This window comes from Heliangelus exortis, chromosome 2, assembly GCF_036169615.1.
Source record: "Heliangelus exortis chromosome 2, bHelExo1.hap1, whole genome shotgun sequence".
NCBI classification, from domain to species: domain Eukaryota; kingdom Metazoa; phylum Chordata; class Aves; order Apodiformes; family Trochilidae; genus Heliangelus; species Heliangelus exortis.
In genome coordinates, this window is record NC_092423.1 from 47846844 (window position 1) to 47871735 (window position 24892).

The 24892-nt window shown below is 41.2% G+C and overlaps 1 protein-coding gene across 1 annotated transcript in view; it reads left to right on the forward strand.

Moving 5' to 3' along the window:
• STAC (SH3 and cysteine rich domain) overlaps positions 1-24574 on the forward strand; it is a 74076-nt gene extending 49502 nt beyond the window's left edge. The window contains exons 6-11 of the mRNA XM_071736012.1: positions 3285-3360; positions 8978-9042; positions 9944-10032; positions 12548-12599; positions 12730-12867; positions 21513-24574. Coding sequence (XP_071592113.1) covers positions 3285-3360; positions 8978-9042; positions 9944-10032; positions 12548-12599; positions 12730-12867; positions 21513-21611 — 519 coding nt within the window. The 3' untranslated portion in view covers positions 21612-24574. The remainder of the gene's footprint in view (positions 1-3284; positions 3361-8977; positions 9043-9943; positions 10033-12547; positions 12600-12729; positions 12868-21512) is intronic.
• Positions 24575-24892: the final 318 nt, after the last annotated feature.

Sequence of the window (24892 nt, forward strand, 5' to 3'; positions counted from 1 at the left end):
GCACTCACGTCTGAATAAAACTCACCAGTAACAGAGAAAAGACTCACTCCACAGGCCTCAGAGCAACCACTCTAATGTTTAATTTAAAGTCGTGCTAAAATCCCTTTATGCTTAATGCAACATTTCCCTGGAATTTACATGTATGCCCACTCACAAGGCTAACTATAACCTCAGGTGGTATCAGTGGCCTCTAAACAGATGTCCATTTGTGTCAGATGGGAATGAAGACAGACAAATTTAAACAAGAACTAAGTGGAATTTGCAAGGGAGTTAATGAAGGACATGTCCTCTATTCACCCTTGTTTATGCTTTAAAAGGAATTTGGTAATTTTTGTTCTTTTTTAAACCCCAAGTGACTCTACCACCTGTCACATTGTGATTACAATTCTTGCTTTCAATTATTTAATTTACTTTGAAACAGAAGTTCTACAAATGTAATTATCACTTTCTAAATCAATAAAGCATTATGTGGAATTATGAATGACAACTCAAGCGTAGAAGCCACGAATGCTGTGTCAGCGTGCCCTAGGGAGCTGATCATAACTATGTAGGGAGTGGGTGTAAAATGAGGAACACAAGTTCATTATGGGAAAGTCTCCAGAGAATTAAGGGTGAGCATCCAGAAAAGAGAAAACATTAGAGACTGATCTAACAGTCATGTGAAACCATAACTTTTGCCAATACAAGCCTGTGGATTGGAACAAGAATAAAAAACAGGGGCAGGCACAGCTCTGACCCAAATGATGGTGCCATGGAGCTTTACAATCGTGGTGTGTGACTGACCAGTGACAAGAGCAGTGACACAGAGCCCAGAGAGCCTAGGTAAAAGTGTATCAGATCATGTGAGCTAGCAGCCCATATGCAGTTAATAACACCTGAGGACAAAGATCTTCCCCAGTGGTCCTCAGTTCTGTGCTGCTCTGCTCCTCTTAAAGCAGAAGCAGCAATGTAGCTGTGAGCTCAGAACCAGGCTTTGCAGCTGGGTTCTACCAAGTCATCAAACCAGGGACCCCAGCAACAGGGTGACACACCTGGCATCCTACCTCACCTCTCAGCTGGTGTCTAAGCTGTCAAAGGGCTAGATCTGGGTCAGAGCAGCATAGCTTTTCCTGCTGAAAATAGTTTCTTTAAGAAAGGGTGGTTGTCCTACAAGCCATGTCCTGCCTCTATGTGCATGAAGCTTTCAGGGCTACAGTTTGTGTCTCTGTGCACAGTAAAGGTAATTGTCTTGCTCTAGCCAAGGTATTTTTAACATGACTGAGCAGTGTGGACACACCCACTGTGATTTTTCAGCTTGGATTCTGCATTTCCCATAAAAGAAAGTGGCCATATGCTCCAGATTTACTACCTACTGCTTTCTTCAAAAATGTGCTTCTGCAGCCCACATTTATAAAGAAAGTCACTTGAGGTGATGTAGATGTGATTTCAGTTCCTCTTAGTTTTTCATGGATCAGCTCCTCTCAAAACCAGCTTTGTATCTCTAGCATTTCTAATAGACCATTTGCCATATAGCTCTTGACTGAAAAATCATTAAAGCTAACTGAGGTTACTACAGAAGGGTTTGGATGAGGTATATACTGAAGAAACAGTCACTGCACATCTCATATGCAGCAATATCCAACAAAATAGGAAGCTGATTGGGAATTATTAAGCTGTTCCATGAAGGAACATGCCCTAGCCATGAGCTGAAAAATAGCTAGGAGTTATTTCAACAGAGCCAGACTTTCCCTTCTCCACCCAGCAGCTAGAAATCCCTAGGAAGGCTTTACACTGCCTCCATGGTAGCGTTGCTATTGCAGTACCTTCTCACCCAGGGGTGACCCACTTGTGCAAGATGCAAGACAAGCATGACCTGCTGCAAAAGAATGAGGCTAAAAAGAAGGCATAACAGAAGAGTAAAGTAGAAGGCTCTTAAAATACCAAGGGAAACAAGATAAGCACAAGATATCTGCAGCATATCTACTGCCATCTACTTTTATCATCTTCATTCATTAATATTCTCGGATGGAGAAGTAGCTAGGAAAGTATTAAGTAGGGGAAATACTATTGTCAAAGTAAAAAACAAAACAAAACAAACCCCACAACTGATTTGTTGTCAACACTAGTAAAGGGAAAAAAATATAAAAATATATGAAGCAATTCAGATTTTGTGCTCTTTGAACAAGCGCAGTAAATGTTCCTCATTTGTTTTTTCTTCCTGTAATGTAGGCAAAGGTCTGCAAAGCAACACTCAGAGATATGTGGAGAGCATAATTAGAGAGTGTCATGGAATAATAAGTTAAATCATTCCAAGTGTCTTAAAATGCTGTTAACAATAAATAAATACAGTTTAATAACATATAGGGATTTACACTTTTTTCAGATTAGAGAGAGCACCTGACTCAAATTCATTGCCTGGGTTTTATGCTTACCAAAGATGTTTTACCCAAAAGAAGTCACACATGGAGAGTTCAGAAACTGAAATTCTGTAAGGTCAGATCCGGTCAGAGTTGTTTGGAGTGACTCCTGGTTCCTGTCAGGCTATACATGGAGAAGCCAACTACCCAACCAAGAAATCTGGTGCCTTATGCAGAGTGTACTTCTGAGGCTTGGGATTATGTCATCCCATGTTTTCTTGCACCCTAGAACAATGGGTTCCTAATCATGATTGACATTATTATGGTACAAATAAGAAATCATAATAATTCTAACAATAATCTTTCCTAACCATGCCAGCCAGATGACCAATTAAAAAGAGAGGGCAAGATACTTAAAGACTGATTTCATCACCTCTGTCACACTTTCCTCTGCCTCCTTCTTTCACAGCATCTTAAGAGAATTAATATCACCCTTACATTACAGTTATTTTATTGAATAATGAATTCAGGGTTAATAAATTAATAGTCAATAGTTAATGCCTAGTCTCCTTGGTAAACAGCTACTTAATATACTTTCAAAATCTACAAATTCCCACAAGACCCTTCTATTTTACAGGGAGAACCACGGTGTTTAACATAATCCTTTATTCCTTAATTTTCATTTTACTTTATACTATAGAATTCCTATGTTCCCCAGACCGGAAGCTTGGTCTGGAATTTTTTCTGGACTTCCACTGCTCCTGTGTAGTAGGTACTTGTTGTTCAGCACCAGACACAATGTTTCCTTTAATCCTATTACACTGACTTGCTCTGCTCTCATAGCACCCAAGCACTACATTCCCCAAAAGCTCTTGTGTGGTCTTATTTCCCCTCATTGCTCACTTCTTCTGTCTAATCCCACCTCATCTGCTTGTTCTGTCCCTGCAGACAGCTGACCTGGCAGAAGTTCCTGAGGAAGGCTCTGCAGGCACCCTTGACATAAGCAGGAAACGCAGCAACAGCGGTGAGTGCCACCAGGTCAGGGTAGCATCTCAGATGTATAGGCCTGTGTACAACCTATTTCAGATGTTTTTTTAATGACATGTTCATCTTTTGGCAGCATTCTAGTTTTCAAAGTGTGGGGTGAGTGGGGCACATAACTGGTGCAGGAATTTGGGGAATACTTTTTGCTGTTCAGATGAAAGCCAAACAGCCAGTTTTCTTTATTTATGTTGTCCAGACTTGACACTGGGTAAGGTTCATTCCTTAACTTCTGTGCTTCATGAGTATGACTGTAGACTAATCACTTAACATTGGCAAAGTGGAACAAAAATAATACTACTTTTCTCTTCCATATGTTTGACTTGTTTTCCTGTCTTTATATACCATAAACGGTTCTGGACAGGAAATTAATAATATAATATTCATATGTCTGTAAAATATCCATCATGATGAATCCTGATTATAATTGCAGCTTCCCAGTAGAACAGTATGTGTCCAGTAATATTAATAGTCCAATTCCTTTGTCTGCTTTGTGGTGCAAGAGTAATGTTTTCATAGCATTAGTGTGATGGGATTTCAAGACCATCATACCAACTAAGAGCTTAGTAATGAAATCTAAGCCACTGAGAGATGATGTTTGTGATCCTGTTCTTGAATTCAATCATAATGAGTGAAGCAGTAAATACAAAAAGTTTTAGAGCACTAAGCAAAACCTCTGGCCCAAACCATCAGAGCAGCTTCTCTAACAGCACCTCATGTCTGCTTTCCTCAGTCTCAATGAGATGTTGTGGTGGGTTGACCCTGGCTGGATGCCAGGTGCCCACCAAAGCCACCCTGTCATTCCCCCTCCTCAACTGGACAAGAGAGAGAAAATATGATGGGAGATTCATTGGCTGAGATAAGTACAGGGAGAAATCACTCATGGTTTACCATCAGGGGCATTTGGGCAAAATTAATTTAATGTATTACCAGTCAGATCCAAGTAGCATAGTGAGGGCTTAGCTTCACTCCTGAAGTCTCTACCTCCTTCCCTCCCGTCGCACAGGGGGATGAGGAATGGGGGTTGCAGTCAGTGCATCATGTGTTGTCTCTGTAACAGGAGGACTCCTCACTCTTTTCTCCCACTCCCATGTGGGGTCCCTTCCACTAGAAACAGTTCTCAAAAAACTTCTCCAACACGAGGCCTTCCCACAGGCTGCAGTTCTTCATGAGCTGCTTCAACATGGGTCCCTTACAGAAGGTGCAGTCCATCACAAACAGACTGCTCCAGCTTGCGTCCCACATGGGGTCACAAGTCCTGCCAGAATCCTCTTCCAGCATGGGCTTTTCTCTACATGGATCCACAAGTCCTGACAGGAGCCTTCTCTAGCAGGTAGGGAGTCACAGTGTGGCACATCCTTCTTTAGGCATCCACCCACTCTGGCAGGGGGTCATCCACAGGCTGCAGGTAGATATCTGCTTCACTGTGGACCTCCATGGTCTTCACTGTGGGTCACAGAAGAATCTCTGCCACAGCAGCTGGAGCACCTCCTTCCTCTCCATTTTGCTGGCCATGGTATTTACAGGGTTGTTTTTCTCACATATTCTCACTCCTCTGATTGTAGTTGCTGTTGCACAGCAGTATTTTCCCCCTTAAACAATGTTAACCCAGAGGCTGATGGGCTGGCCCTTGGCCAGTGGTGGGTCTATCCTGGGTCTGGCTGGCTCTGGCTCTACCAGACATGGGAGAAGTTTCAAGCAGCTTCTCACAGAAGTCAGCTCTACAGCCCTCATGCTACAAAAACTTGACGTGGAAACCCAATGTACAGTACAAATACAAATACAAATGACAGTGAACATGGCTTTCTTCTGTTAGACACCCTCCAGTGCTCCTTGCATGCTGCTAGCAATTAATTTAAGCAAAATGACAGCTTCAGCTTTTCATTTCTATTTTATTCTGCCTCCTTATTCCTTTACTCCCCTCCTGGTCATGTTAATTCTTCCCACTGTGTTCAGTCATTTCCTCCCTTTCATTTTGTGAGCATCCCATCTATGTTATCTGCTTTCTCCTGACATTTTTTTTAGGTTTTTCTGTCTTGCAAGTGCAACGTGACATGATCTGGTGAAAGATAAAGAATTCAGTATGCTTCACATTGCTTAATCCTGCCCACCAGAGATAAATTTGGCCATGTTTGAGTTTTCAGATAATCTTTTATTTCATTGTCAATGAGTAGTTTCATTTCTGAAACCCAAAGAAACTTTTTATTCTGAGATCTGCATTCCCTGAATGCACTGAGAGGCATTCAAGAAACTTACTCAAAGAGATCAGTTTAAAAACTCAGCATGTGTCAAAACTCCAAATAACTTCCACGGCACATTAACAATTCCTTTGATCAGCACTTGCGTTTTAACAATCCATCCTTCAGAGGCTTGGGGTATAAATTATGCATTAGTCACTCAAAAAATTTCCTCTTGGTAGATTTTTAATAAACTGCCCGCACTGTTTGTACAAGCTATCGAAATGGTAAAATCTTTTTCAGACTGTAGAAATCCCTGTTCCTTTTTCTGTTTGTTTGTTTCTTCTAGGGCAAACAAATATGAAAAGAGAAGAGTTTCTGTTTTGTGGAGACATAAACTATGTGCCTTTATGGCCTTTAAATTCAAGTGCCTCCTAATAATATCCAGAGACCATGAGCTAAACAGAATTTTTAAAATTACAAAGGAAAACCAAAATGTTGCTACAGGGTGATTGAGTACTCCTTTTCCCTCAGTTGTCCACTGCTTCTTTAGCAGGCAGTTCCACATTAATGCCTTGATGAATCAGGTCCCTTCCAGTTCTACTGTGGATTTTTTTGCCATTAAAAAACTGGCTCTGCAAAAAAGATTTTAGGAAAATGTACGCTTGAGATGCTTTGCACAAAGGGAAACAGTGGAAAATAGAATCAGAATAATTTGGGTTGGAAAGGACCTCTAAAGGTCATCTAGTCCAACCCCCTAAAAGAAGGGGGCTGCAGAAGGATGGAAGAACTCAGCACGTGTGGCCACATAATTGCTCCTGTAGATTCCTGTAACAACAGCTTCAAGGGAGGATGCTTTCATTCAGGCCCTGGCACACACACCATGAAGAAAAGCTTCCTGGTTTACAGCTGTAAGACAGCATACCTAATTTTCAGCTTTTCAGCTTCCTCTACGCCAATTACACTCCTTCACCACTGTGAATTGTCACCTGTAGCAAAAGTCCTGCAAGCTTGGCTGTGCTTTAAGTGACATGTATGAGCCTGCTATCAACGGGGACTTGAGCACATTCCCCTCAAGTCAAACATGTCATAGCCTCCTTGAAAACCCACGGTTGGTGAGTACTTCTCCACAAATGTAAGGTTATAGTCCAGCTCCCTGCCACCACCACCACCGCTTGGGTCAGCTCCACAGCCCACAGCTGTACATTAGCAACTCAGCTTTATTTGCTGGCACCACGCAAAAATTACTCCAAGCATGCTGCTGAAGTACTTCCACTCCATCTGGGGAATGATTCTCTACAAATCCAAAATGCTCCTGGTTACCCAGCTCATTATTTGCCTGTACTTCTTCTGTTTGCCACCTTAACTCCTTTTCCTCTGGACACAAAAACCACGCATAGTAATTTGAGTAGGACTTAAATATGACGTAAACACTGCCAGACTGTAATAGGAGCATTTTACATCCCTTTATACAGATATATTCATATCCTGCTGTACTAGAAGATACTGGAAACTAATTTTATTTTAAGATATTTTTCCCCTGTGGCAGCTGTGGCAGTTTTCAGGGTCAGAGTTCCTCTACAGCAGGATTTGGTGAAGAACAGAGTGAGGCTCCCAGGTCTGCTGCAGTCAGGCCACCCGGGCAAAACTTGAGGCATTTTCAGATTAAATGCTGTAGGCATCAGCTCATATGGTGTCCTCTCATTCATACCTTGGACTCTTTGACTACAACAGTGTCTTGCATTTTATCAGAGAACATGCACTTGTGTGTGCTTGTGGATGTGTGTCACATTGTACAAAATTTTCCCTATGTATGCTGTGGTTGGCTTTTTAGCTATCTTTCCTCTGTTACAATCATAGCATCTGCTGAGTTGGATGGGACCAATCAGGATCATCAAGTCCAACTCATGTCCCTGTGCAGGGCACCCCAAGAATCACACCATGTGTCTGAGGGCATCATTCAAATTCTTCTTGAGCTCAGGCAGGCTTGGTGCCATAAGTACTTTCCCTGAGTACTCAACCACCCTCTGGGTGAAAAACTTATCCCTTATATCTAACCTGAACTTTCCCCAGCACATATTCCTACTATTCCCTCAGGTCCTATCATCGGTCACCAGAGAAAAGAGGGCAGCGCCTGCTCCTCCTCCTTCTCTAGTGAGCTGTGACGAGTACAAGAACACCTAATTTTTTAATTATCTAAGAACTCTCTACTATCGAGGAACCTTACTATTTCACTCATAAAGCTCATTCAAAGACTGTTTCATTGTCATTTACACATAGAATAGTCACCAAAAATGTGTTAATGGAAGAAACGGTGAGCAGGTGGAGAGCAGAGAGGGAAAAAAAATCAGCAATTTGGTGTTCCTAGGCACCTTCTTTCCTCTAAACACATATAACTATATCACAGAGAAACAAAAAGAAAATGCACTCTATCAGCCAGCTGCTTATTACCATTTTGGAGATTTCCAAATTGTAAGAGACCACAAAATGCAGCTTCTGCTCAACACACCTGCAGAAGTAAATGGTGGGAGAAGATGTTGATGGTTTTAGCTGCTTGAAGACCCCTGCTATTAAAATCACATTCCGACTTTATCCAGAAGCAAGAAACAGCAGGCACTTCTTAAAAAGTGATAGAGGACTTCGGTCCATGTAATAAAGCCACTGTGTTTTTTTAGGGAGATAAATGAGGACAGGCATCAGACAGCTTATGAAGCAATTACAATAGAGGAGAAATTATTAGATATATGAGGTATGTTAGTTACTGTGACTGCTGTCTTATTCTTTGAGTTTCTGATTTAGTAACTAAGAGGCAAATTTTCACATGTATAGGCCTGTGCCTCAGATAACTCATCCTGATTTGAAAGCAGTTCCAGTGCTTCCTATAAAATCAGGGAGAGAGGCAGTGAATCCAGTGTCCCCCAGGCAGAGACTACTGGAGAGAAAGATCAAAGGCAGCCATCAAACATTTAGAGACAGAGTCAAAAAAGGGGAATATGGGGTTTTGCATACAAACTTCTCACAGTATTATTCATATATGGTAATCAAGTTTTGCAGGTGTTCTTAAATGGAAATACTCTTGTCCTAATGACTAAAATACAACGTTCACCATAAGGGAAAGGCTGCTGGACTTTATATAGTAATGCCATTAGGGGACCTAGATTCTATTCCCAGTACTGTACTTATGTATGCATCTAGTAAAAGTAGTTTGTTTGACAGACTGCAAATTCTTCAGGACAGAGGTTGTCCATGAGCAAGTTGTGAACATTGTTTTGTTAAGGTGTAGAAGGGTTCAGAGAAGAGTACAAGGGGTCAAAGACGGTAAGGTGGAAAAGAAAGAGATTTATTTATCAAAATAAAGGTGATCCTGCTGCAGTGAAGAGTCTTAAACTGCTCCTAAAATATCATGTGTTTTCTTTATTTCAGTGTTTACATACTCTGAAAATGGCACAGAACACTTTGGAGAAGAACCAAAAAATATAAATTCCTCGGTATGGGCATAAATTTTGTAATACTGCAATGGGGATGGGAAGAAACATAAAAAGCTTGGTTTTTATGGATAGCTGAGGACTGTGAGTAGGTCTGCTGGGGCACTATTCTGGAAAAGCATCAATATTTGACTGTTATGTTCTTATACCATTTCTGGGCCACTGGCCAAAGTTGGAAGCAACGTACAGGACTGGATGGCTCCTTGGTTTACCCATTACTGTCCCTTTTATGTTCTGTTTATTACAAGTTGATATTGTGAACATAAAAGATCCAGTGGGGAGGCCATGTCATTACAACAGAACTGCAGTAACATAAAAATCACAGATTTGATTTGGAAAATTATACGGGTCTTGTTTTAGGTGCTTGACTTCTCTCCAGATTACCAGTGGAGAAAGTGAGGAGAGAGAGGAGCCAATCTTCTCTGAAGGAAGTCCAGTATAAGCAGCTTTCTGCTTAAGAAAGTTAGTTTCCCACTCTGTTTTTTGAACTTGTGCACTGTACAACTCTAGCTCCATCCATAACTACCTTTTATGATGCCAGTAATATGCTTCTGAGCTCATAAGAGTTATACATTAAGAGAGAGCAAAAGGCAGACTTGTTTCTAAGATCTCACCCAAACAACCAACTTATGCAAATTTCTGGTTGCATTCTTTGAAAGCCTGGAATGTGATCTTGGGGTTCAAAGCATCTTATTTCCAAATGAAGAGAGTTATTGCCTGAGTGGATTGTAGTGTATCTGGGATATACTCCTCCAAGGTGTGGAAAGCAATGAGATTATTCTAGCTCATTCCTTCTAATGTCAAGTCCTGGTTTCTCAGTCTCTAACAAGGTAAACTAAATTCCTCTGCAGAACAGATATTTACTTTTTTTTACCTTTTTATTTCTTTTTTTTTTTTTTTTTAGGGACCATTTTATAAAAGCACGTTACAAATGAACACCTATGTTGCCTTGTACAAATTTGTACCACAAGAAAATGAAGACTTGGAGATGAGGTAAAGTTCCAAAATATTTATTATTTTCTTAGACTCATGTGAGCTGAGGCTCCTATTGCTGCACATGACTTCAAAGGGAGGGACAATTGATTCTGACATTTGTACTGAACATTTTTTGTCAAGGTAGCCACTCATGGATATAAAGATGCTCTCCTAGATAAAAATGCTGGTGCCTTACTTTTTTTGCAATGATGCAATAGATTAAAAGTTTCAAAACCACGTAAATTTAAGAGCAAGATGCCTTTCAGATAGAAAATACTCATCATTCAGTTGCGCTTTTTTGTATCCTGATTTTTTCAATGAGGAATTCCCCACAGCTTTCATGATAATGTTGAACATTTTGCTAGTTCTTTTTAATTTTCCCTCACATTCAGATTGTGTGAGAGAAGAGAACAATGTCCAACTGCTGGATGGCAGTGTTTTCACATGAGAGAGATGCATTCTGATCTTTGCAAAATGACCTTAGGAGTGTATTCCAGCTTTTGTTCCATGAGGAGCTACACAACTCAGACAAGCCTTCACTGGACTACATATCCTCAAAAGCATGAGCAGCTAGTCAGGTTTTCCAAAGCTCTGGCATAAGTAGGGCATTCCACTAATACACTTATTCAAAGAGATTGCCTTATTTTACAATAAGTAGAGGGTCCTGGAGACAGGCAACCACTGTTTTCAGGCACTGCAATGGAGAGGAGAGGATGGGATATTTGGAAGGGACCTACAATGATCATCCATGGTTGGTTGGCCTCTTAAGGGCTGATGGGTGCCTATCTTTCCACCTACTGAAGTCTGAAGCAGTGATTAAGAGCAGACAATTTATCCAGGCTTGTGATTTACAGGTGAAAAAGATGAGACCTGAGAATTATTTGAGGCAGTAGTAAACACTAAGCAAGTTGCCCCCTTTCAGGGATTAGCAAACTAAGTTTAGGAATCAAAAGTAACACAGGTCCAGCTGGGATTTCTGTTTTGAATCCCTTTTGGAGATTAGAGACATCAGAAAGCAAAATCTGCAGGTCTTGCATCTAAAAATCTCTGTGCTCAGACCACAGGTGTGGAGAGACTTTAGGTTCAGTTGCCTTCTTTCTTTGACAGCCAAATATATTTATATTTTTCTTATTGTAAGTCCTCTTCCTCAGATTGTAAGGACTCCAGTGGTATTACAGACCAACCACTTTGAAGTGGCAAGATGGGCTCTTTAAGTGTTTTACATTAAGTATTTACTGGAATAAAGGACTCAAACATTCTTACCCATGGAAGAAAAGATTTTTTACCACTGGGATACCAGGTTGCCCCTTTTTTTTTTCTAGTTTTCCATTTCACCTCAGCATCATCTAATTATTCTGAACACGTTAGAACAGCTTCCTGAGTTGGATTTGAGGAAAATCCTACCCCGTTGCCTTACTGAAAATGCCTTTCTGTGAAAGTTAGAAAGCTGTGATTCTGATCACACAGTGTTAGAACACTAAGTGCCTGTTCCTCCAGTTTTCAGCAAAAATTACAGCCACAGTGCAAGTGAACCAAAAAGGCCAAGCAACCACCCCCACCTCCAGCTGCATGTTAAGCAGGTCCACAGCTTCTAGGGGTGCCCTGACAGAGCCCCTTAAGTTGGACCCATTATCCAACACATACCCCAGATGAATTTTCAAGCTCTTGTGCTGATACCTCAACAATTCAGTGAGCCTAACAAGGTACACAAGAAAAGCTAAGTAATTAGGAGTCAACCATTAATTTTATTAAGATGAAAAAAATGCCTCTTATCAAGCATACAGAGCTTTCAGGGGTTAATCCCTTTGGAAATGGGCTGCCACTTGCTTTCTTCAATACAGTTCTATTGTAATTGTATAATAATGTTGCTGAAGTGCCACCAGTGGGGGGGAAGAGGGTCAAATAACCATTCCACTACCTGCACAAAATCAGCTCAGCACATTTTGCTATTAGCATTTCCAGCCAAATTATTCTCCTAGCTCTGCTTTGTAACTAGTCAGCTGGATGCTGATACTTAGCAATTACAACCCTGCACCACACATTATAAAGGTAAATGTGTCTCATTCAAATCAGAAAGACATTCCTGGGCAGAATTATATCCCTGCTGACTAATTGCCTTTGTCAGTTCAATAGAACTATTTTCCTGCTGCCTTCCTTCTGCAATCACAGCTTGAAAACACAGATGATAAAGTGGTGTGTCCAAACAATGTGAAATGTCTTGAAGTAACAAGATAATGCCTGTAACAAATAAAGACTGTATTTTAAACAGCTTGTTATTAAACAGGAAGCAAAAAATCCGGTTCATAGATGTTGTCTCAAAATAAAGACCTAGCCCCAGTCTACAGAGACTCTCTTTCTGCATTACTATGTATGATTTAAGAAAACTTTTCTTCCTCATTGAGTCTACCTGCAGTGAATATTCAGCTAAAATAACCAAGGAAGGACCATGTTACTATGAGAAGGCAGCTGTGGAAGCTGATGCCTCATAACAATTAAGAGTCATCTTAATCTTCTTTTCCTCTTCTAATTACAGGCCAGGGGATATGATCACGCTTCTGGAAGATTCCAATGAAGACTGGTGGAAGGTATGGGATAATTATTTTTTATCTATCTGTTTTCTTTCCAAAGGGAAAAATACGTAATTTTCAATACTGAACTTTTTTTTAAAGCTACTAATGTTAATGAGCTTCCCCTATGAATGTGCTTTCTCCACAGGGGAAAATTGATGACAGAACTGGATTTTTTCCTGCAAACTTCGTTCAAAGAGTACAACAGGATGAGAAGATTTACAGGTGTATCAGGACGTTCATTGGCTGTAAGGAACAAGGACAGATAACTCTGAAAGAAAACCAGGTAAATTACCCAATTTCCCTGTGCCAGTTGCCCACTATACTTGAGCATCCAGCACTCTGTGCAGTGACTGGTGAGAAAGATGTGCAAGATGAATGCAGTGTTACAGGCTGGGCAGAGTGGCTGGAGAGCAGCCAGGCAGAAAGGGACCTGGGAGTTTGGATTGACAGGAAGCTGAACATGAGCCAGCAGTGTGCCCAGGTAGCCAAGAAGGCCAATGGCATCCTGGCCTGGATCAGGAACAGCGTGGCCAACAGGGCCAGGGAAGGGATTCTGTCCTTGTACTCAGCGCTGGTGAGACCACACCTCGAGTACTGTGTCCAGTTCTGGGCCCCTCAGTTTAGGAAGGATATCGAGGTCCTGGAGCAGGTCCAAAGGAGGGCAACCAGGCTGGTGAAGGGACTCGAGCACAGATCCTATGAGGAGAGGCTGAGAGAGCTGGGGCTGTTCAGCCTGGAGAAGAGGCGGCTCAGGGGAGACCTCATCACTCTCTACAACTTCCTGAAAGGAGGGTATAGCCAGGGGGGGGGTCAGTCTCTTCTCCCAGGCAGCTCCCAGTAAGACAAGAGGGCATGGACTTAAGCTCTGCCAGGGGAGGTTTAAGTTAGATATTAGGAAGAAATTCATTACTGAGAGGGTGATCAGGCATTGGAATGGGCTGCCCGGGGAGGTGGTGGATTCTCCGTCCCTGGAGGTTTTTGGAGAAGAGACTGATGTGGCACTCAGTGCCATGGTCTGGTAACCACAGTGGTAGTGGATTAAGGATTGGACTTGATGATCTCAGAGGTCCCTTCCAACCTGGATGATTCTGTGAATACAGGCAGATGATGTTCATTGCAATTTTACTAAAAGATTTATTTTCATGTGGTAATGATGTCTAACAGCCAGTTGAGAACGGCATTGGCCTTGCACAAGCACATAATCCCTGCCCAATGAAGCCTAAACTTTCAGTCTTACAAACATTCGTAGAGATAATTTACACATTACGAACTCTCTTAATAACTTCAGAGGGACAGCTTGGAGAACACACAGTCTAAGAGGTAGACATTGTGTGCCTGAAGAATGGACTGGTTTTCTCCTCACTGTTAGCGCTTATCTAAATAAATGACAGTAGCTCCCTCCTTAGACCTTACCTTGCCCAGAGACCGGATGCAGATCATTGTTTTTGGCTTCAGCAGCAGCAGTTAAGACAGCACCAAAGAAATCTGTAAATCTTAAAATTAACTCCTATTCACCACTTGCAAAAAGCAAAATGAGAGGCTTTGTGTTTAGTATAAGCAATGCACAAGGACATACCTTGGAGAAGAGGTAGTGTGATAATGAGACCATTCTCACTGGTGGGCATACCAAACCCTCTGTTACAGTGGCTGCTGCCCCTGCAAACAATGAGGGCCCTCTTTCCTGTCACAATTCTCACAAAGCCACAGTGTCCAAGTGGGCAGCTCCATCTAAATGCAAGGATTTCCTATTGTCCCTGTTTAATAATAGGCTGTCAAGGGAGCTTTCCATCAGGAGCTTCTCATCATCTCTGGGAGGGGAGGAGGCAGAGATAGGGATGAAAACACCCTGCCTATCTATTCCTTCCTCTTTTTTATCAAACATGCAGTGCTATCTCAAACCCGTGCAAACTCTGAGGTTGAAAGAGGGTGGTGTCAAGTCCTCACTCCACATGGGAGAGGCTTCAGGGGAAGGGAAGGGAAAGGGAGAAGGGAAGGGAAAGGGAGAAGGGAAGGGGAAGGGAGAAGGGAAGGGGAAGAGAAAGGGAAAGTTGTTTGGTGTAAAACCTGTGACTAAGATCAGACTGAATAAACACATAAATGCAGACATGGGAGACATGGATAGGAAAGGAGTGGACCCTGGCGATCCCATTCCACCCTTGCACAGATTATGCAAGAAGGGGACACTCAAGTAGCTTCAAGTCTGTTTTGGGTAATTTCCAGGTGCTACAGTCACAGCCAGGCCATGGACATTAATCCTGCCTGCTGTCAATACAGAGTCTGAGCCCCTAATAATAGCCCCTTAGCCTGCAAAGTGCCAACATGTAGCAGCAGTGTGAGGACAGGAGCACAAGGACTCCTGAACCCAGCCTGCAAGATGTGTGCCCACCGTGGAGATGACTGCCTGAACAGCATGATTTTTTATTTAGTAGAACAGTTTTGCCTTAGCTGTGGGTCAGCTCTTATTGTGAAAAACACCTTAGTTGGTACTGGGACTTCAAAAATTGATTTTATATTTCCAGAGTCTTCTTTTTTTCTTTAACCATTTTCCCTATTTTCTATCCTTTATTCCCCTGTTGTTTTCCATTCAAAGTGGAGAAAGGGGTGCAATAGGGAAAGGATAAAAAGAGGGGAAAAATCATCTGAATGGGTCTTCTGGGAAATGTTTGGCACTATTATTTTTCTTTTTTTTTTTTTTTTTTCTATTTTGGTATTTCTGTGGGACATGACCAGCCATTTTAGCTGGCTTTAGGCACTGTGTCAAGAGTGCTGTGAGCACAATATATGTACTGTGTGGAATGCACTGGCTCGTTCCAGATTAGTAAGAAAGGAAAACTAATTCATTGCTACCAATTCCTGTCAAGTCTCACTTTATCTAGGAAAACTCATTAACTTATCTAATAAATTACTGTGACTACAGTATGGCAAATTGTCTCTATTTTATAGTGTTAATTCTCCAGGTCAAATTCTGTAGGGCCTACAGAACCATTCTGATGGCAAAGTCAAGAATGGTATGCCAAGAGGAAAACCAATTCAGTGACAATAATATGAATTTTCAGTCTATTTCTTGATACCACCTATGGTTTATACTGCAGGTCTCCATCTCCCTTGTACTTTGTGTGTTCCCAGGTATAGAGTTTATACTTGTAAGGCAAAGGGCAATACATTCATGTCAACAAAACCTCAGGAATACCTTAAAAAAAGCCATTTCAGTCAAACAAAGGTATTTTCAGCATTTGAAAGGCAGGCTTTCACTTCCCAGTTTCATGCCCTGGGAATTACACTTTGAGTTTCAGGTTCATGCAAACCTTTATGAGAAAGTCAATACCCAAGGAGAGTACTGAGGGAAAACCAACATAAATTGCTCGTCCACATTGAGCAATATGCACAAAGTGGTATTCAGAACGGATCCCTTGAAAATTTCATTTTGAAATGTGAAACCCATGCTGGGGGAGAAAAAGTGTACTGCTTCAGAGACATCAGCACCTTGGAGTTTAGGGTTCACTGAGAGATTTGTGCATCCTCAAAAAAGCTCAGAAGACAACTGAGCAGCACAGGGCTTAATCAGGGGTCTGTGGGAGGGAGGCAGGCTTAGACCCCGATATCAGTAAGGTAAGATTAACACTTAAGCCAAAATCAGCCAATTTCTGTGGCCTTCCACTCTTTTAAATTGTCTCACACACAACACTTGCTGCATAATTTCCATCTCTGGTTGACTTACTATCACTTGGATATATAAATTTTTCTTCAGCCTGTAACTCTTGCTTCATCCTACCCAAATTCATTACCACACATTACACTTCTTTGCATGACTACAGGCTCTGATTTGACCTCTTCACAAAAGAAAAAGGCACTGCTTTTAAAAGGTATATCCAATGTATCATTGTGTTTGGAAAATTATCTCTTGAGCTGCCTGTAACATTTTTGGTCCTCCTTATTTTTAAAAAAATAATAATCTTTTGTTTGAAGGTATGTTTTTACTCCCCTTCTACTATCCTACTTAAACAAAGAAAAAAGCCTCTTCTAAAAAAGCCTGCTCACACCCTTCACTGGCAGCCTCTCTGACATCTATGGTCACACTAATACAAACTACTCTAGAGCTGGGCTTTTTGCAATTAAATAACACAATTGATTTGAAATTGGACCAGCGATCTTGTGCAATAGAAATGACCCCAAACCACAACATTTGTAACGAGAACAGCAATCAGAAACAGTCTGCCTCATCCACATGTGCACTGTAAGTCTACATAAAGGTCAGTGCAACAAATCGATTTTGCGATTGATATGTTTTGTAAATATCACTGCTGTAAACTAGCACTGTTACAGAATGCATCTCCCAGACAGCTTCTGTGGTGACTGCAAATAGGCCACTGCTGTTGCGATGATCACAGCCTCCAAACAAGAGCTATCAGCCTTGCTGTTTCCTTGAAACCACACCTCACCTTCCCTCCTACTCCAACACGAAGTCACACAAACTTCAAAAAGAGTGACTTTTCAGTGCAGGTACACTAGAAGCTATGGACAGGTCTGATGCAGCCACGCCAAGAGAGCCTTGGAATATGCTTAAACACATCCATGAGGTCAGGCTCAACAAGGCCAGATTGCAGCCCAGGTCTACAGTCCCAGAGGGTGCACCTGGTTTTGTTGTTCTTCTGATTAATCTGGATGCTTTGTTGCTACCTGGATTTCTACCTGACTGCCTGGGAATTCTTTTATATAACTACACTTTTTATCCTGGGATGCTCTAAAAGGAGCAGAACGTCCAAGGGCTTGAGTCAGCTGCCCTTGAAAATCAGTTGCATGATGGCTCCTTAGGTATTCAGACACAAACTCAGTGCAGAAAGTGATGTTGCAGTCCTCTGTATGTTCCCCAATAATAAATGCTCCACAACTAGGCATAAGTGGGAAAGGTTTTTTTCCCACCTGTCTCTGATTTTCATTGATGTCAGTCTTGCTGAACTGACATGGGTGTCCCTATTCATCCAGAGATACTGAGTGGGACACAAGTCTTGCACAAACACAGCCCACTGTACACAGACCATGTTTAAAACCCTAAATAAGTGTTGTAGATAAAACAAGCAACAGTTCTCAGCCCAAAAGCTAATGAAACAGCTGATACAATTAGCTGTTGTCATCATCATTTGCACTGTGGCTAGCTGGGTATGTACATGGAACTATTTATAATTTCCATCAAAAAAAAGCAAAAACTTCAATGTATGAGCAACAGCAGATACAGAAATTCACAATGTCCCTGTGCTGTCACTCTTACAGACAAGGTGAAGACTTGAGCTTTCAGACCTCTTGACCTGGTACCATCTGTGGCTCCAGGAAAGCTCTTGAAATTGTGCTGTTCTCATAACTATATTTCTGTTTCATCAGAACCAGTCTGTGGCTGACACATGGGTTCAATATACCAGAGAGAGAAGATAACCAAGAGAAGACAGATGCAGAAAATTCTAGCACATTCAAAATTGCTCCCGGACAAGGAGAAATTACTCAAATTCAAAGCACAGGACTTAGAAGAAAAGATCATTACTGACCATGCAGCTTAAAGGATCATTTCCTAATTGCTCATTTCGCCCACCTGCTTGGGGCTGAATGACAGATAAAAAACCCTCAGGTCAGATGTTGGCAAATTCAGACAACAGAGATGATCCAAGCAGTTGTTTATTCTGTTTTCAGTGTTTTAGGGGTTTTTTAAGCAAAATGAGATGAAAGAATTGGGAAGTGCCTTCATAGTATAGGTTCCATTTTGAGCTATTTCTGAAGATCTCTTGATGACTGGTTTCTTACCTGGTGGCTTACTCCACTACTAACCTCGTGAGCCAGGGTGCAGCAAAAAAAACCCAAAAACAAAAAAGCAAACAAACAAACAAAAACAAAAAACAAAAAAACCCACAATTGTTTGTCTTCATTTGTGTTGCTGGAGAGTGGCTGCTCAGTGGCTCCCTTACCTTGTCTGGCCAGCAGCCTTCCACCCCAGGACATGCCAGCTTGAGTAGCTGCCATTTTAAGCACTTTCAAATTTGATACAGAAAGAGTGATTGCCTGATGTTAGTTGTGCCATCCTGTGCCTTCACAGCTGTCCTGTTTGCTTTCTGTCACAAGGCTGGTCCTCAGTGACAGCTGATTCATCAGGTGGAGTCCAAACCTCTGGATGCAACCATTCACTTATCTACTGTTTACTCCTGATCTACACTCACCTAGGAAAATCAGTAGCCAAATCCAAATGCTACAACTCGTAGGTTAAATCCTTGGCACCATTCACAAAAGTGGTCAGAGGTGGTATTGTTTTCCATCTTTTCTGAAACTGCAGAATTCGGAGCAGCTGCAGAGCTTTGCAAAGCTCCAGCAGCTGCCACAGACCCAAGAGAGTTCCTGAATCACACAGGGTGAGCAATGTGTGAAATATTGTGATTGAGCTCACTCTTACCCCAGCACATCTCCTTCCTTGGGAAGAAATGGGAAAAAACTCTGCCAGCAGAGTTGGGCAGGCACATTTAAGTCTTAGTGTATTAGTGTGGAAGAATTTCAGCTGGAATTAGGAAAATTCAGATCAGTTAGTATGGAGACTGAGAGAAATTCTTCCAGAAGGGCTATTGCTGTAGCAGAGCATGCCCACTGATACCAAGGAGCACTCAAAGAAGCAGCAGAACCAAAAAAAGATCTCTAAAAAAAAGACCAAATCTGCCATGCTTTTTCACTCCAAAGGTGAAAAAAAACAATGTTAAGAAAGTTCAGTATTTTTCTTTTGTCCACAAATCACTCTTCTGACAGTACAAGACATAAAGGAAAAACACTGTGTTCTCACAATATGTTCTGCATAGAACCAGAGGTTAAGCATGAAATGCAGCATGACTACAGAGCAGTGCAGACCTGCTGGAGGTCCCTTCTGGAGATCTAACTATTTTTGGGGTAGATGCAAAAATCTAGAGCAAATCTAGATGCAAAAATTTAGAGGTCTTGCTGACATCCTTAGTTAGGAGAAAAGCACAGCGATGGAGTCAGGCATTCCTTTTAACCAGGTCTAGTTAGGGAGAAGCTGCAGGGTCTTTTACCATACAGCAGCAGGGATCAACCTAGAAGAGGCATCTGTCCACCAAGGTGCTCTTTCTCGTTCCCGGATACTCTGCTATGCTCAGTTGTCCTTCATGTGGTACTTTTTTGTAGGCTTTTTCTCTCATTGTTGAAGTTTTCATAGCCTTTCTATGAGACACAGACAAAAGACAGCAAAAGATAGAAACACCTTTCTGTACATGTGCTTTACACTTTTACACCTCTCTGCTTCACTGATATGATGGAGATGGAGCAGCTGCTGCTGCTGTGCTGGCAATTCATGACATGAATGAGCTTGGCTCTTTTGCAACAGTACCTAAACTGATCAACATCAATTCCACACCTCTCCTGTGCTTTCCTTGTGATTTAGCCCAAACAACAGTACTTTTTTTTTTTTTTTTTTTTTTTTTTTTTAATTGCATGTGGGCTCTGTTGGTGTACTCATTCTGCCCTAGGGATACAATTCAGCTAGTGTCAAGTGGGGAGCTTAAGGAAGAAAATTAATTAGTCCATTTCCTTTTCAAACCTCTGTTTGCAGATAGAGGGATGCACCTGAGCATTTTCAGGTATTGGAGGTGGCACAAATAAAGCAGCTTCACCCTTTTCTTAAGACCTCTCATTTCCCTCTGGCAGCATTAGTGTTGCCAATAAATTTTATGTACTTACTAACAGGAGGACAAGCTGGCCCAGAACTCAGGTGGGGAATTAAGGCATTGCAATACAGTCCATAACAGTTATGCTGAAATGCATTTAGCCAAGAACATTTTGAGCCATTTTTGTTCATTTCTTACCCTCCGAATTACTGTAATTAAATGCTGTTAATACCTATCAGACAGAGTCTTTTTGTTAGTCCAGACAGAGGGCTTTAAAGGCCTGGCACTGAAATACTAAGGAATAAGTGATTCCATCTCAATAGGGCCATCACTTTCATGGCTATTGCTTAACCTGTTTGATTAGTAGGAAATACAAACTGCCTTGGCACTGGTGTTTGAAAACCGTTCTTTATTTTGTGTGGCTCTGTGCTCCAATGCCCAGCTTAAAGTACCTGTGCCACTAGACTTCCAAACGGCTCAGCCTTCCAAGTGTCTTGGGATGGGCCCTAAAATGGAAATACTTGAGATCACAGTGGCCTTCAGGAAATGCAAACCTTTACCCATGATGTAGTATTTGTACTGCTGTAAATAGTACATATGGATAGTTGTCTCCATTTGGAGTAGGTGTTACACACACCCAAAGAGCTGGATTATGATTAAATTCTTTGGTATCCACAGCAGGCACAGGCACAGGTACCTGTCAGTGCAATAGCTGTGTAAATAACAACCCACTTCCCACCTGAGAAGTACTTGGGCTCCTTTAAACATGCACAAGAGAATATGCTTGCATTCAGATCAGCTGTTATAAGGGACCCAGCTTGGCATCATGGTTACACTTTACCACCAACTGCTGAGGATGCCAGGTAGCTCATGATCTGAAATACCCAATACTGTTGCATTCAGAGAGAGTATTAAATAACAATCAATAAATCACAATTAGTATCAGAGAGATACTAAATCACAATCATCACAGTAGGCTGAAGTAGTAATTCAAAAATTATTTTGAAATAATGTTAAAATAATACAAAAGTTTCAAAGCCCTTGATCCACCACAAAGTTCTTAATGATTTTAATGTGTCTCGTAGTTGTGACACTTCGGGGAGGTAGGGAGAAAGTTTCTTAAGTCTGAGTTTCTCATCAAGGCAGCAAGACTCTAAAAGGGATTGTTCTGCTTATAGAAGTAACAAGCAGGATATCTAACCCACCTGCTAAATAACCTGGAATAATTTGTTGCTTGATCCTGGCAAAGAATTCATTATTTTCATCCTTTCTTTGCATTCAGATTTGTGTGACTTCTGAAAAGGAACATGACGGCTTTATCAAAGTATACAGCGGGAAGAAGAAAGGCTTTGTCCCCATAGACATCTTAGAAAACATCTGATTTCAACAGCCTGCTTGCTGCAGTAGGAGCCCTTTGTTGGCAATGCCTGTCTGCCTCATCTCACACTGTGTCAACCCAGATGGGCTGTCTTGCAGATGTTCAGGGACATAGTGAGAAAACTGCAACTACAAGAAGAAAAAGACATTTAGACCGCCACAGCAACACTAAGAAATAAGACAAATGGAATGTTTGTTCAGAAACCACTAGGGAAATGAGAGGTCCTTGGATACTAGCAGGAATGAGGTAAGGAAAAAGAAAATCTGGGCTGATTTCTGGTGCAAGATGGTTGTTATAACCCTGATGGAGACAGACAGCTTGTTCTGAAGGACTAAACTCATGTCCTGTTCTTGTGTCTTAGAAAACCATGAGACTGCTTTCTTGTTTGAAGTGTGTATTTAGGGGGGAGAGGATAAAATACCATTCAAACTGTCCCCGTACTACAGTCCAATGCTTGTAGTAAAGTGTGGCTGTGGTTCTACAGTTTTGTCCCCAGTACCAACTGGTCAGTTTAAGCGTTTAAACCTGGTGTTTAGTCTCATAGCAAAGCAGTTTGGAGACACCACGTGACCGTCAGCCTGAAAAATTAATGCACTGTGCCCTGGAAGTCGGCAGCTTTCTCTTTCTGTGCAATCTTCCCATAGGAAAGAGTAGCAAACTTTTGTGTCCTTTGTTGTCTCTGTATCCGAACAAAAGCTCTCAGCGTATGTCGGGTGTGATGGCTGCTCTCATAGCTCACAAAAATAGCTGGTCCTCCAGCTATTCACAGGCCTCTTGAAGCATCCTTCTGTGTTCCTGCACCTCTGCCTGGTGGTGCAGAAAATGGGCCAAAGGCTGGGAGAGAGCCACAGGCTTGAAACGTTTTGTATTTTTCTGTGTTTATTGCACTTAAAATATTTTATATATTAATCCTATTTATAAAAAAAATAAAATAGAAAACAGTTAACTAACCCCCTGGAAGACTGAAAGTGCTAGGAAAGGGCAGACTGCACACAGAAGTGAAGTCTGTAATTACTGAAATCTAGAACTCGTGACAGAAAGGCACTGAGTGTCTTAGCATTGTGTTCACGCACCAAAGGCAGTGTCTTCGTGTGCTAAACAGATGTTTTGCAGATTCAGCAGTAAATACACTGACATGAATTACTCCTTTGTATAAACCACTCTCTCAATCTCCTCCATCCCAGTGAGACTGTACAGACTGTGTCTGTTTCGACCATGTAAATCTCCATCTTCAAAAATTGTCTTGGGCAAATGAATCTTTTGGTACCTGGAGAGCAGCTTGTGGGAACTGTGGATCTTCCCCAAATTATACGTCAGCCAGTGCCAATCCTGTTGTAAAGCAGGGGCCTTACAAGGTTTAAAGACACGGAACCTGATTTCCAAGTATTTAATTGGATGTAATTGCACCAAATACACTTAAACAGCTTAGCATGTAGAGATAAAGTCAACTTCACTAAAGCTCCCTGCTGCATTCATGCCTTATTTGACCAGTTTGAGACTGAATGCCAGCTTTTACTGCAACTAACCCCCAGCTGATGTCCTAAATCCTGATAGTGCAAGAAGACATTCACATGCTGCCAGGTTAGTACAGGCCTTTGCAAAGTTGACACAATTTCTAAAAACAAGGTATCAGTCCCACCTCCAGACAGAGGCAATTTGAATCTGTGTTGCACAACCCAAATCTCAATCTGTGTTGGGTTGCCCTATTTGAACAGCTGACTTTACACAAAGCCTTATGAAAGCCAGTGCAACTTTACACATGACCAGAAGTTCACAGGGCAAATCTGTCTTCAAGTTCTCAGAGAGTCATTTTGCAGCTCTTAAGTATCACTTAATTGCAGATGAGGAAGCTGCAGGGGTGTCCACTGCTGAAACGTGGTCCTTCGTAATGTAAGTGATCTATACAAACTACTAATGTCCTCTTGGCTGATCAAAAGTATCTGATCTCTTATCTTCTGTGAAAATATCAGCAAATTATAAATGGGTATTTTTCAGTTCAAACAATGAACATTTGCTCAGCTCATTTTCCTAAGTAACCTGTCAACTCAGTAGGAGGAGAGAAGATTCTTAAAGATCAGGAGGAAAAGCAGTAGAGACATATTAATCGATTCTGCTTTAAAGGATATTTTATATATATTCACCCACTCAAAGGAAAAACTCCAATGTTTATTAGAAATAAAATATTTCCTACTTTTGATCAGGCCTGTCAAGTGGGCAAAGGAAATCTGTACTAATCTATACATATGTGCTGTTGTTTACATGATTGCATCATACTGTGATTCCCTCCTATTTCGGTCTTCTGTGATTTCAGTTTATCCCTACAATGTGCATCATACTATTCAAAGAATTATATGAACGTTACCTACAACTCACAATGGCCTTTAATCAATGTCAGTTTGATTCCTTTTGATACTGAGCAATAAAAAAGTGACTGAGTAAAAACAAAACAGACCTTATGTGGACTGTACTGCATCTGAGAAAGCATTGCTTCTGAACCAAAGCTTTCATGGTTATCTTTTTTCTTTTTTTTTTCTTTTTTTTTTCTTTTTTTGTGGTTTTGGTTTTTTGTTTGTTTTGTCTTTTACTGGGCTTTTGCATTTGATATGGAGATGTAATTTATGCCTGATTTAGCTAGAAGCACATACATGAGTCTTACTTTAAGCATGTAATTCATCAGCTATTTGCATGCTTAGCGCTGAAGCACTTTGTTGAAATAAGGTAATTTTCCTCATATTTATTTTGTATGCCTTACTCTGAACCCAGACAAGTATCTCATGTTTTTTTCCTACCATATGCAGTTCACAATAGGTACTGCATTAGCAAACAGCTAGAAGTCAGACAGAAGATGGAATGGATTTTATCTGACGTATCCTCAGAAAAATTGAATTTTAGAAGATAAATGCTGTTCACGTTTAATTTAATATTCTGCTTAATAAAGACTATGAGATGGTGGAAGGAGAACAGAAGTGTATGTTTCTTGGTTTCTTTGCACCAAACTGTGTCATTTCCAATTATTCACCTTCAAGGACATTCACAAAATTAACCAGCAACAGATGTTGTGCATTTCCATTTGAAATCAAAAACACATGTATTTGCCATGTTTAGCAAAACATTTCTAAAGTGGATCTTCTGGAATATATGTAACATGTGTAGACTCAGAGTGAAATTTTTGTGGGGGGCCATTCTGAACATTTGTTTCTGGCAGATAGAGGTGTACTTCAAGCCACTCAACATCTCATCACAGCAGAGAACAGGACACAGAATATTTTCCTAAGTGCTAGGAG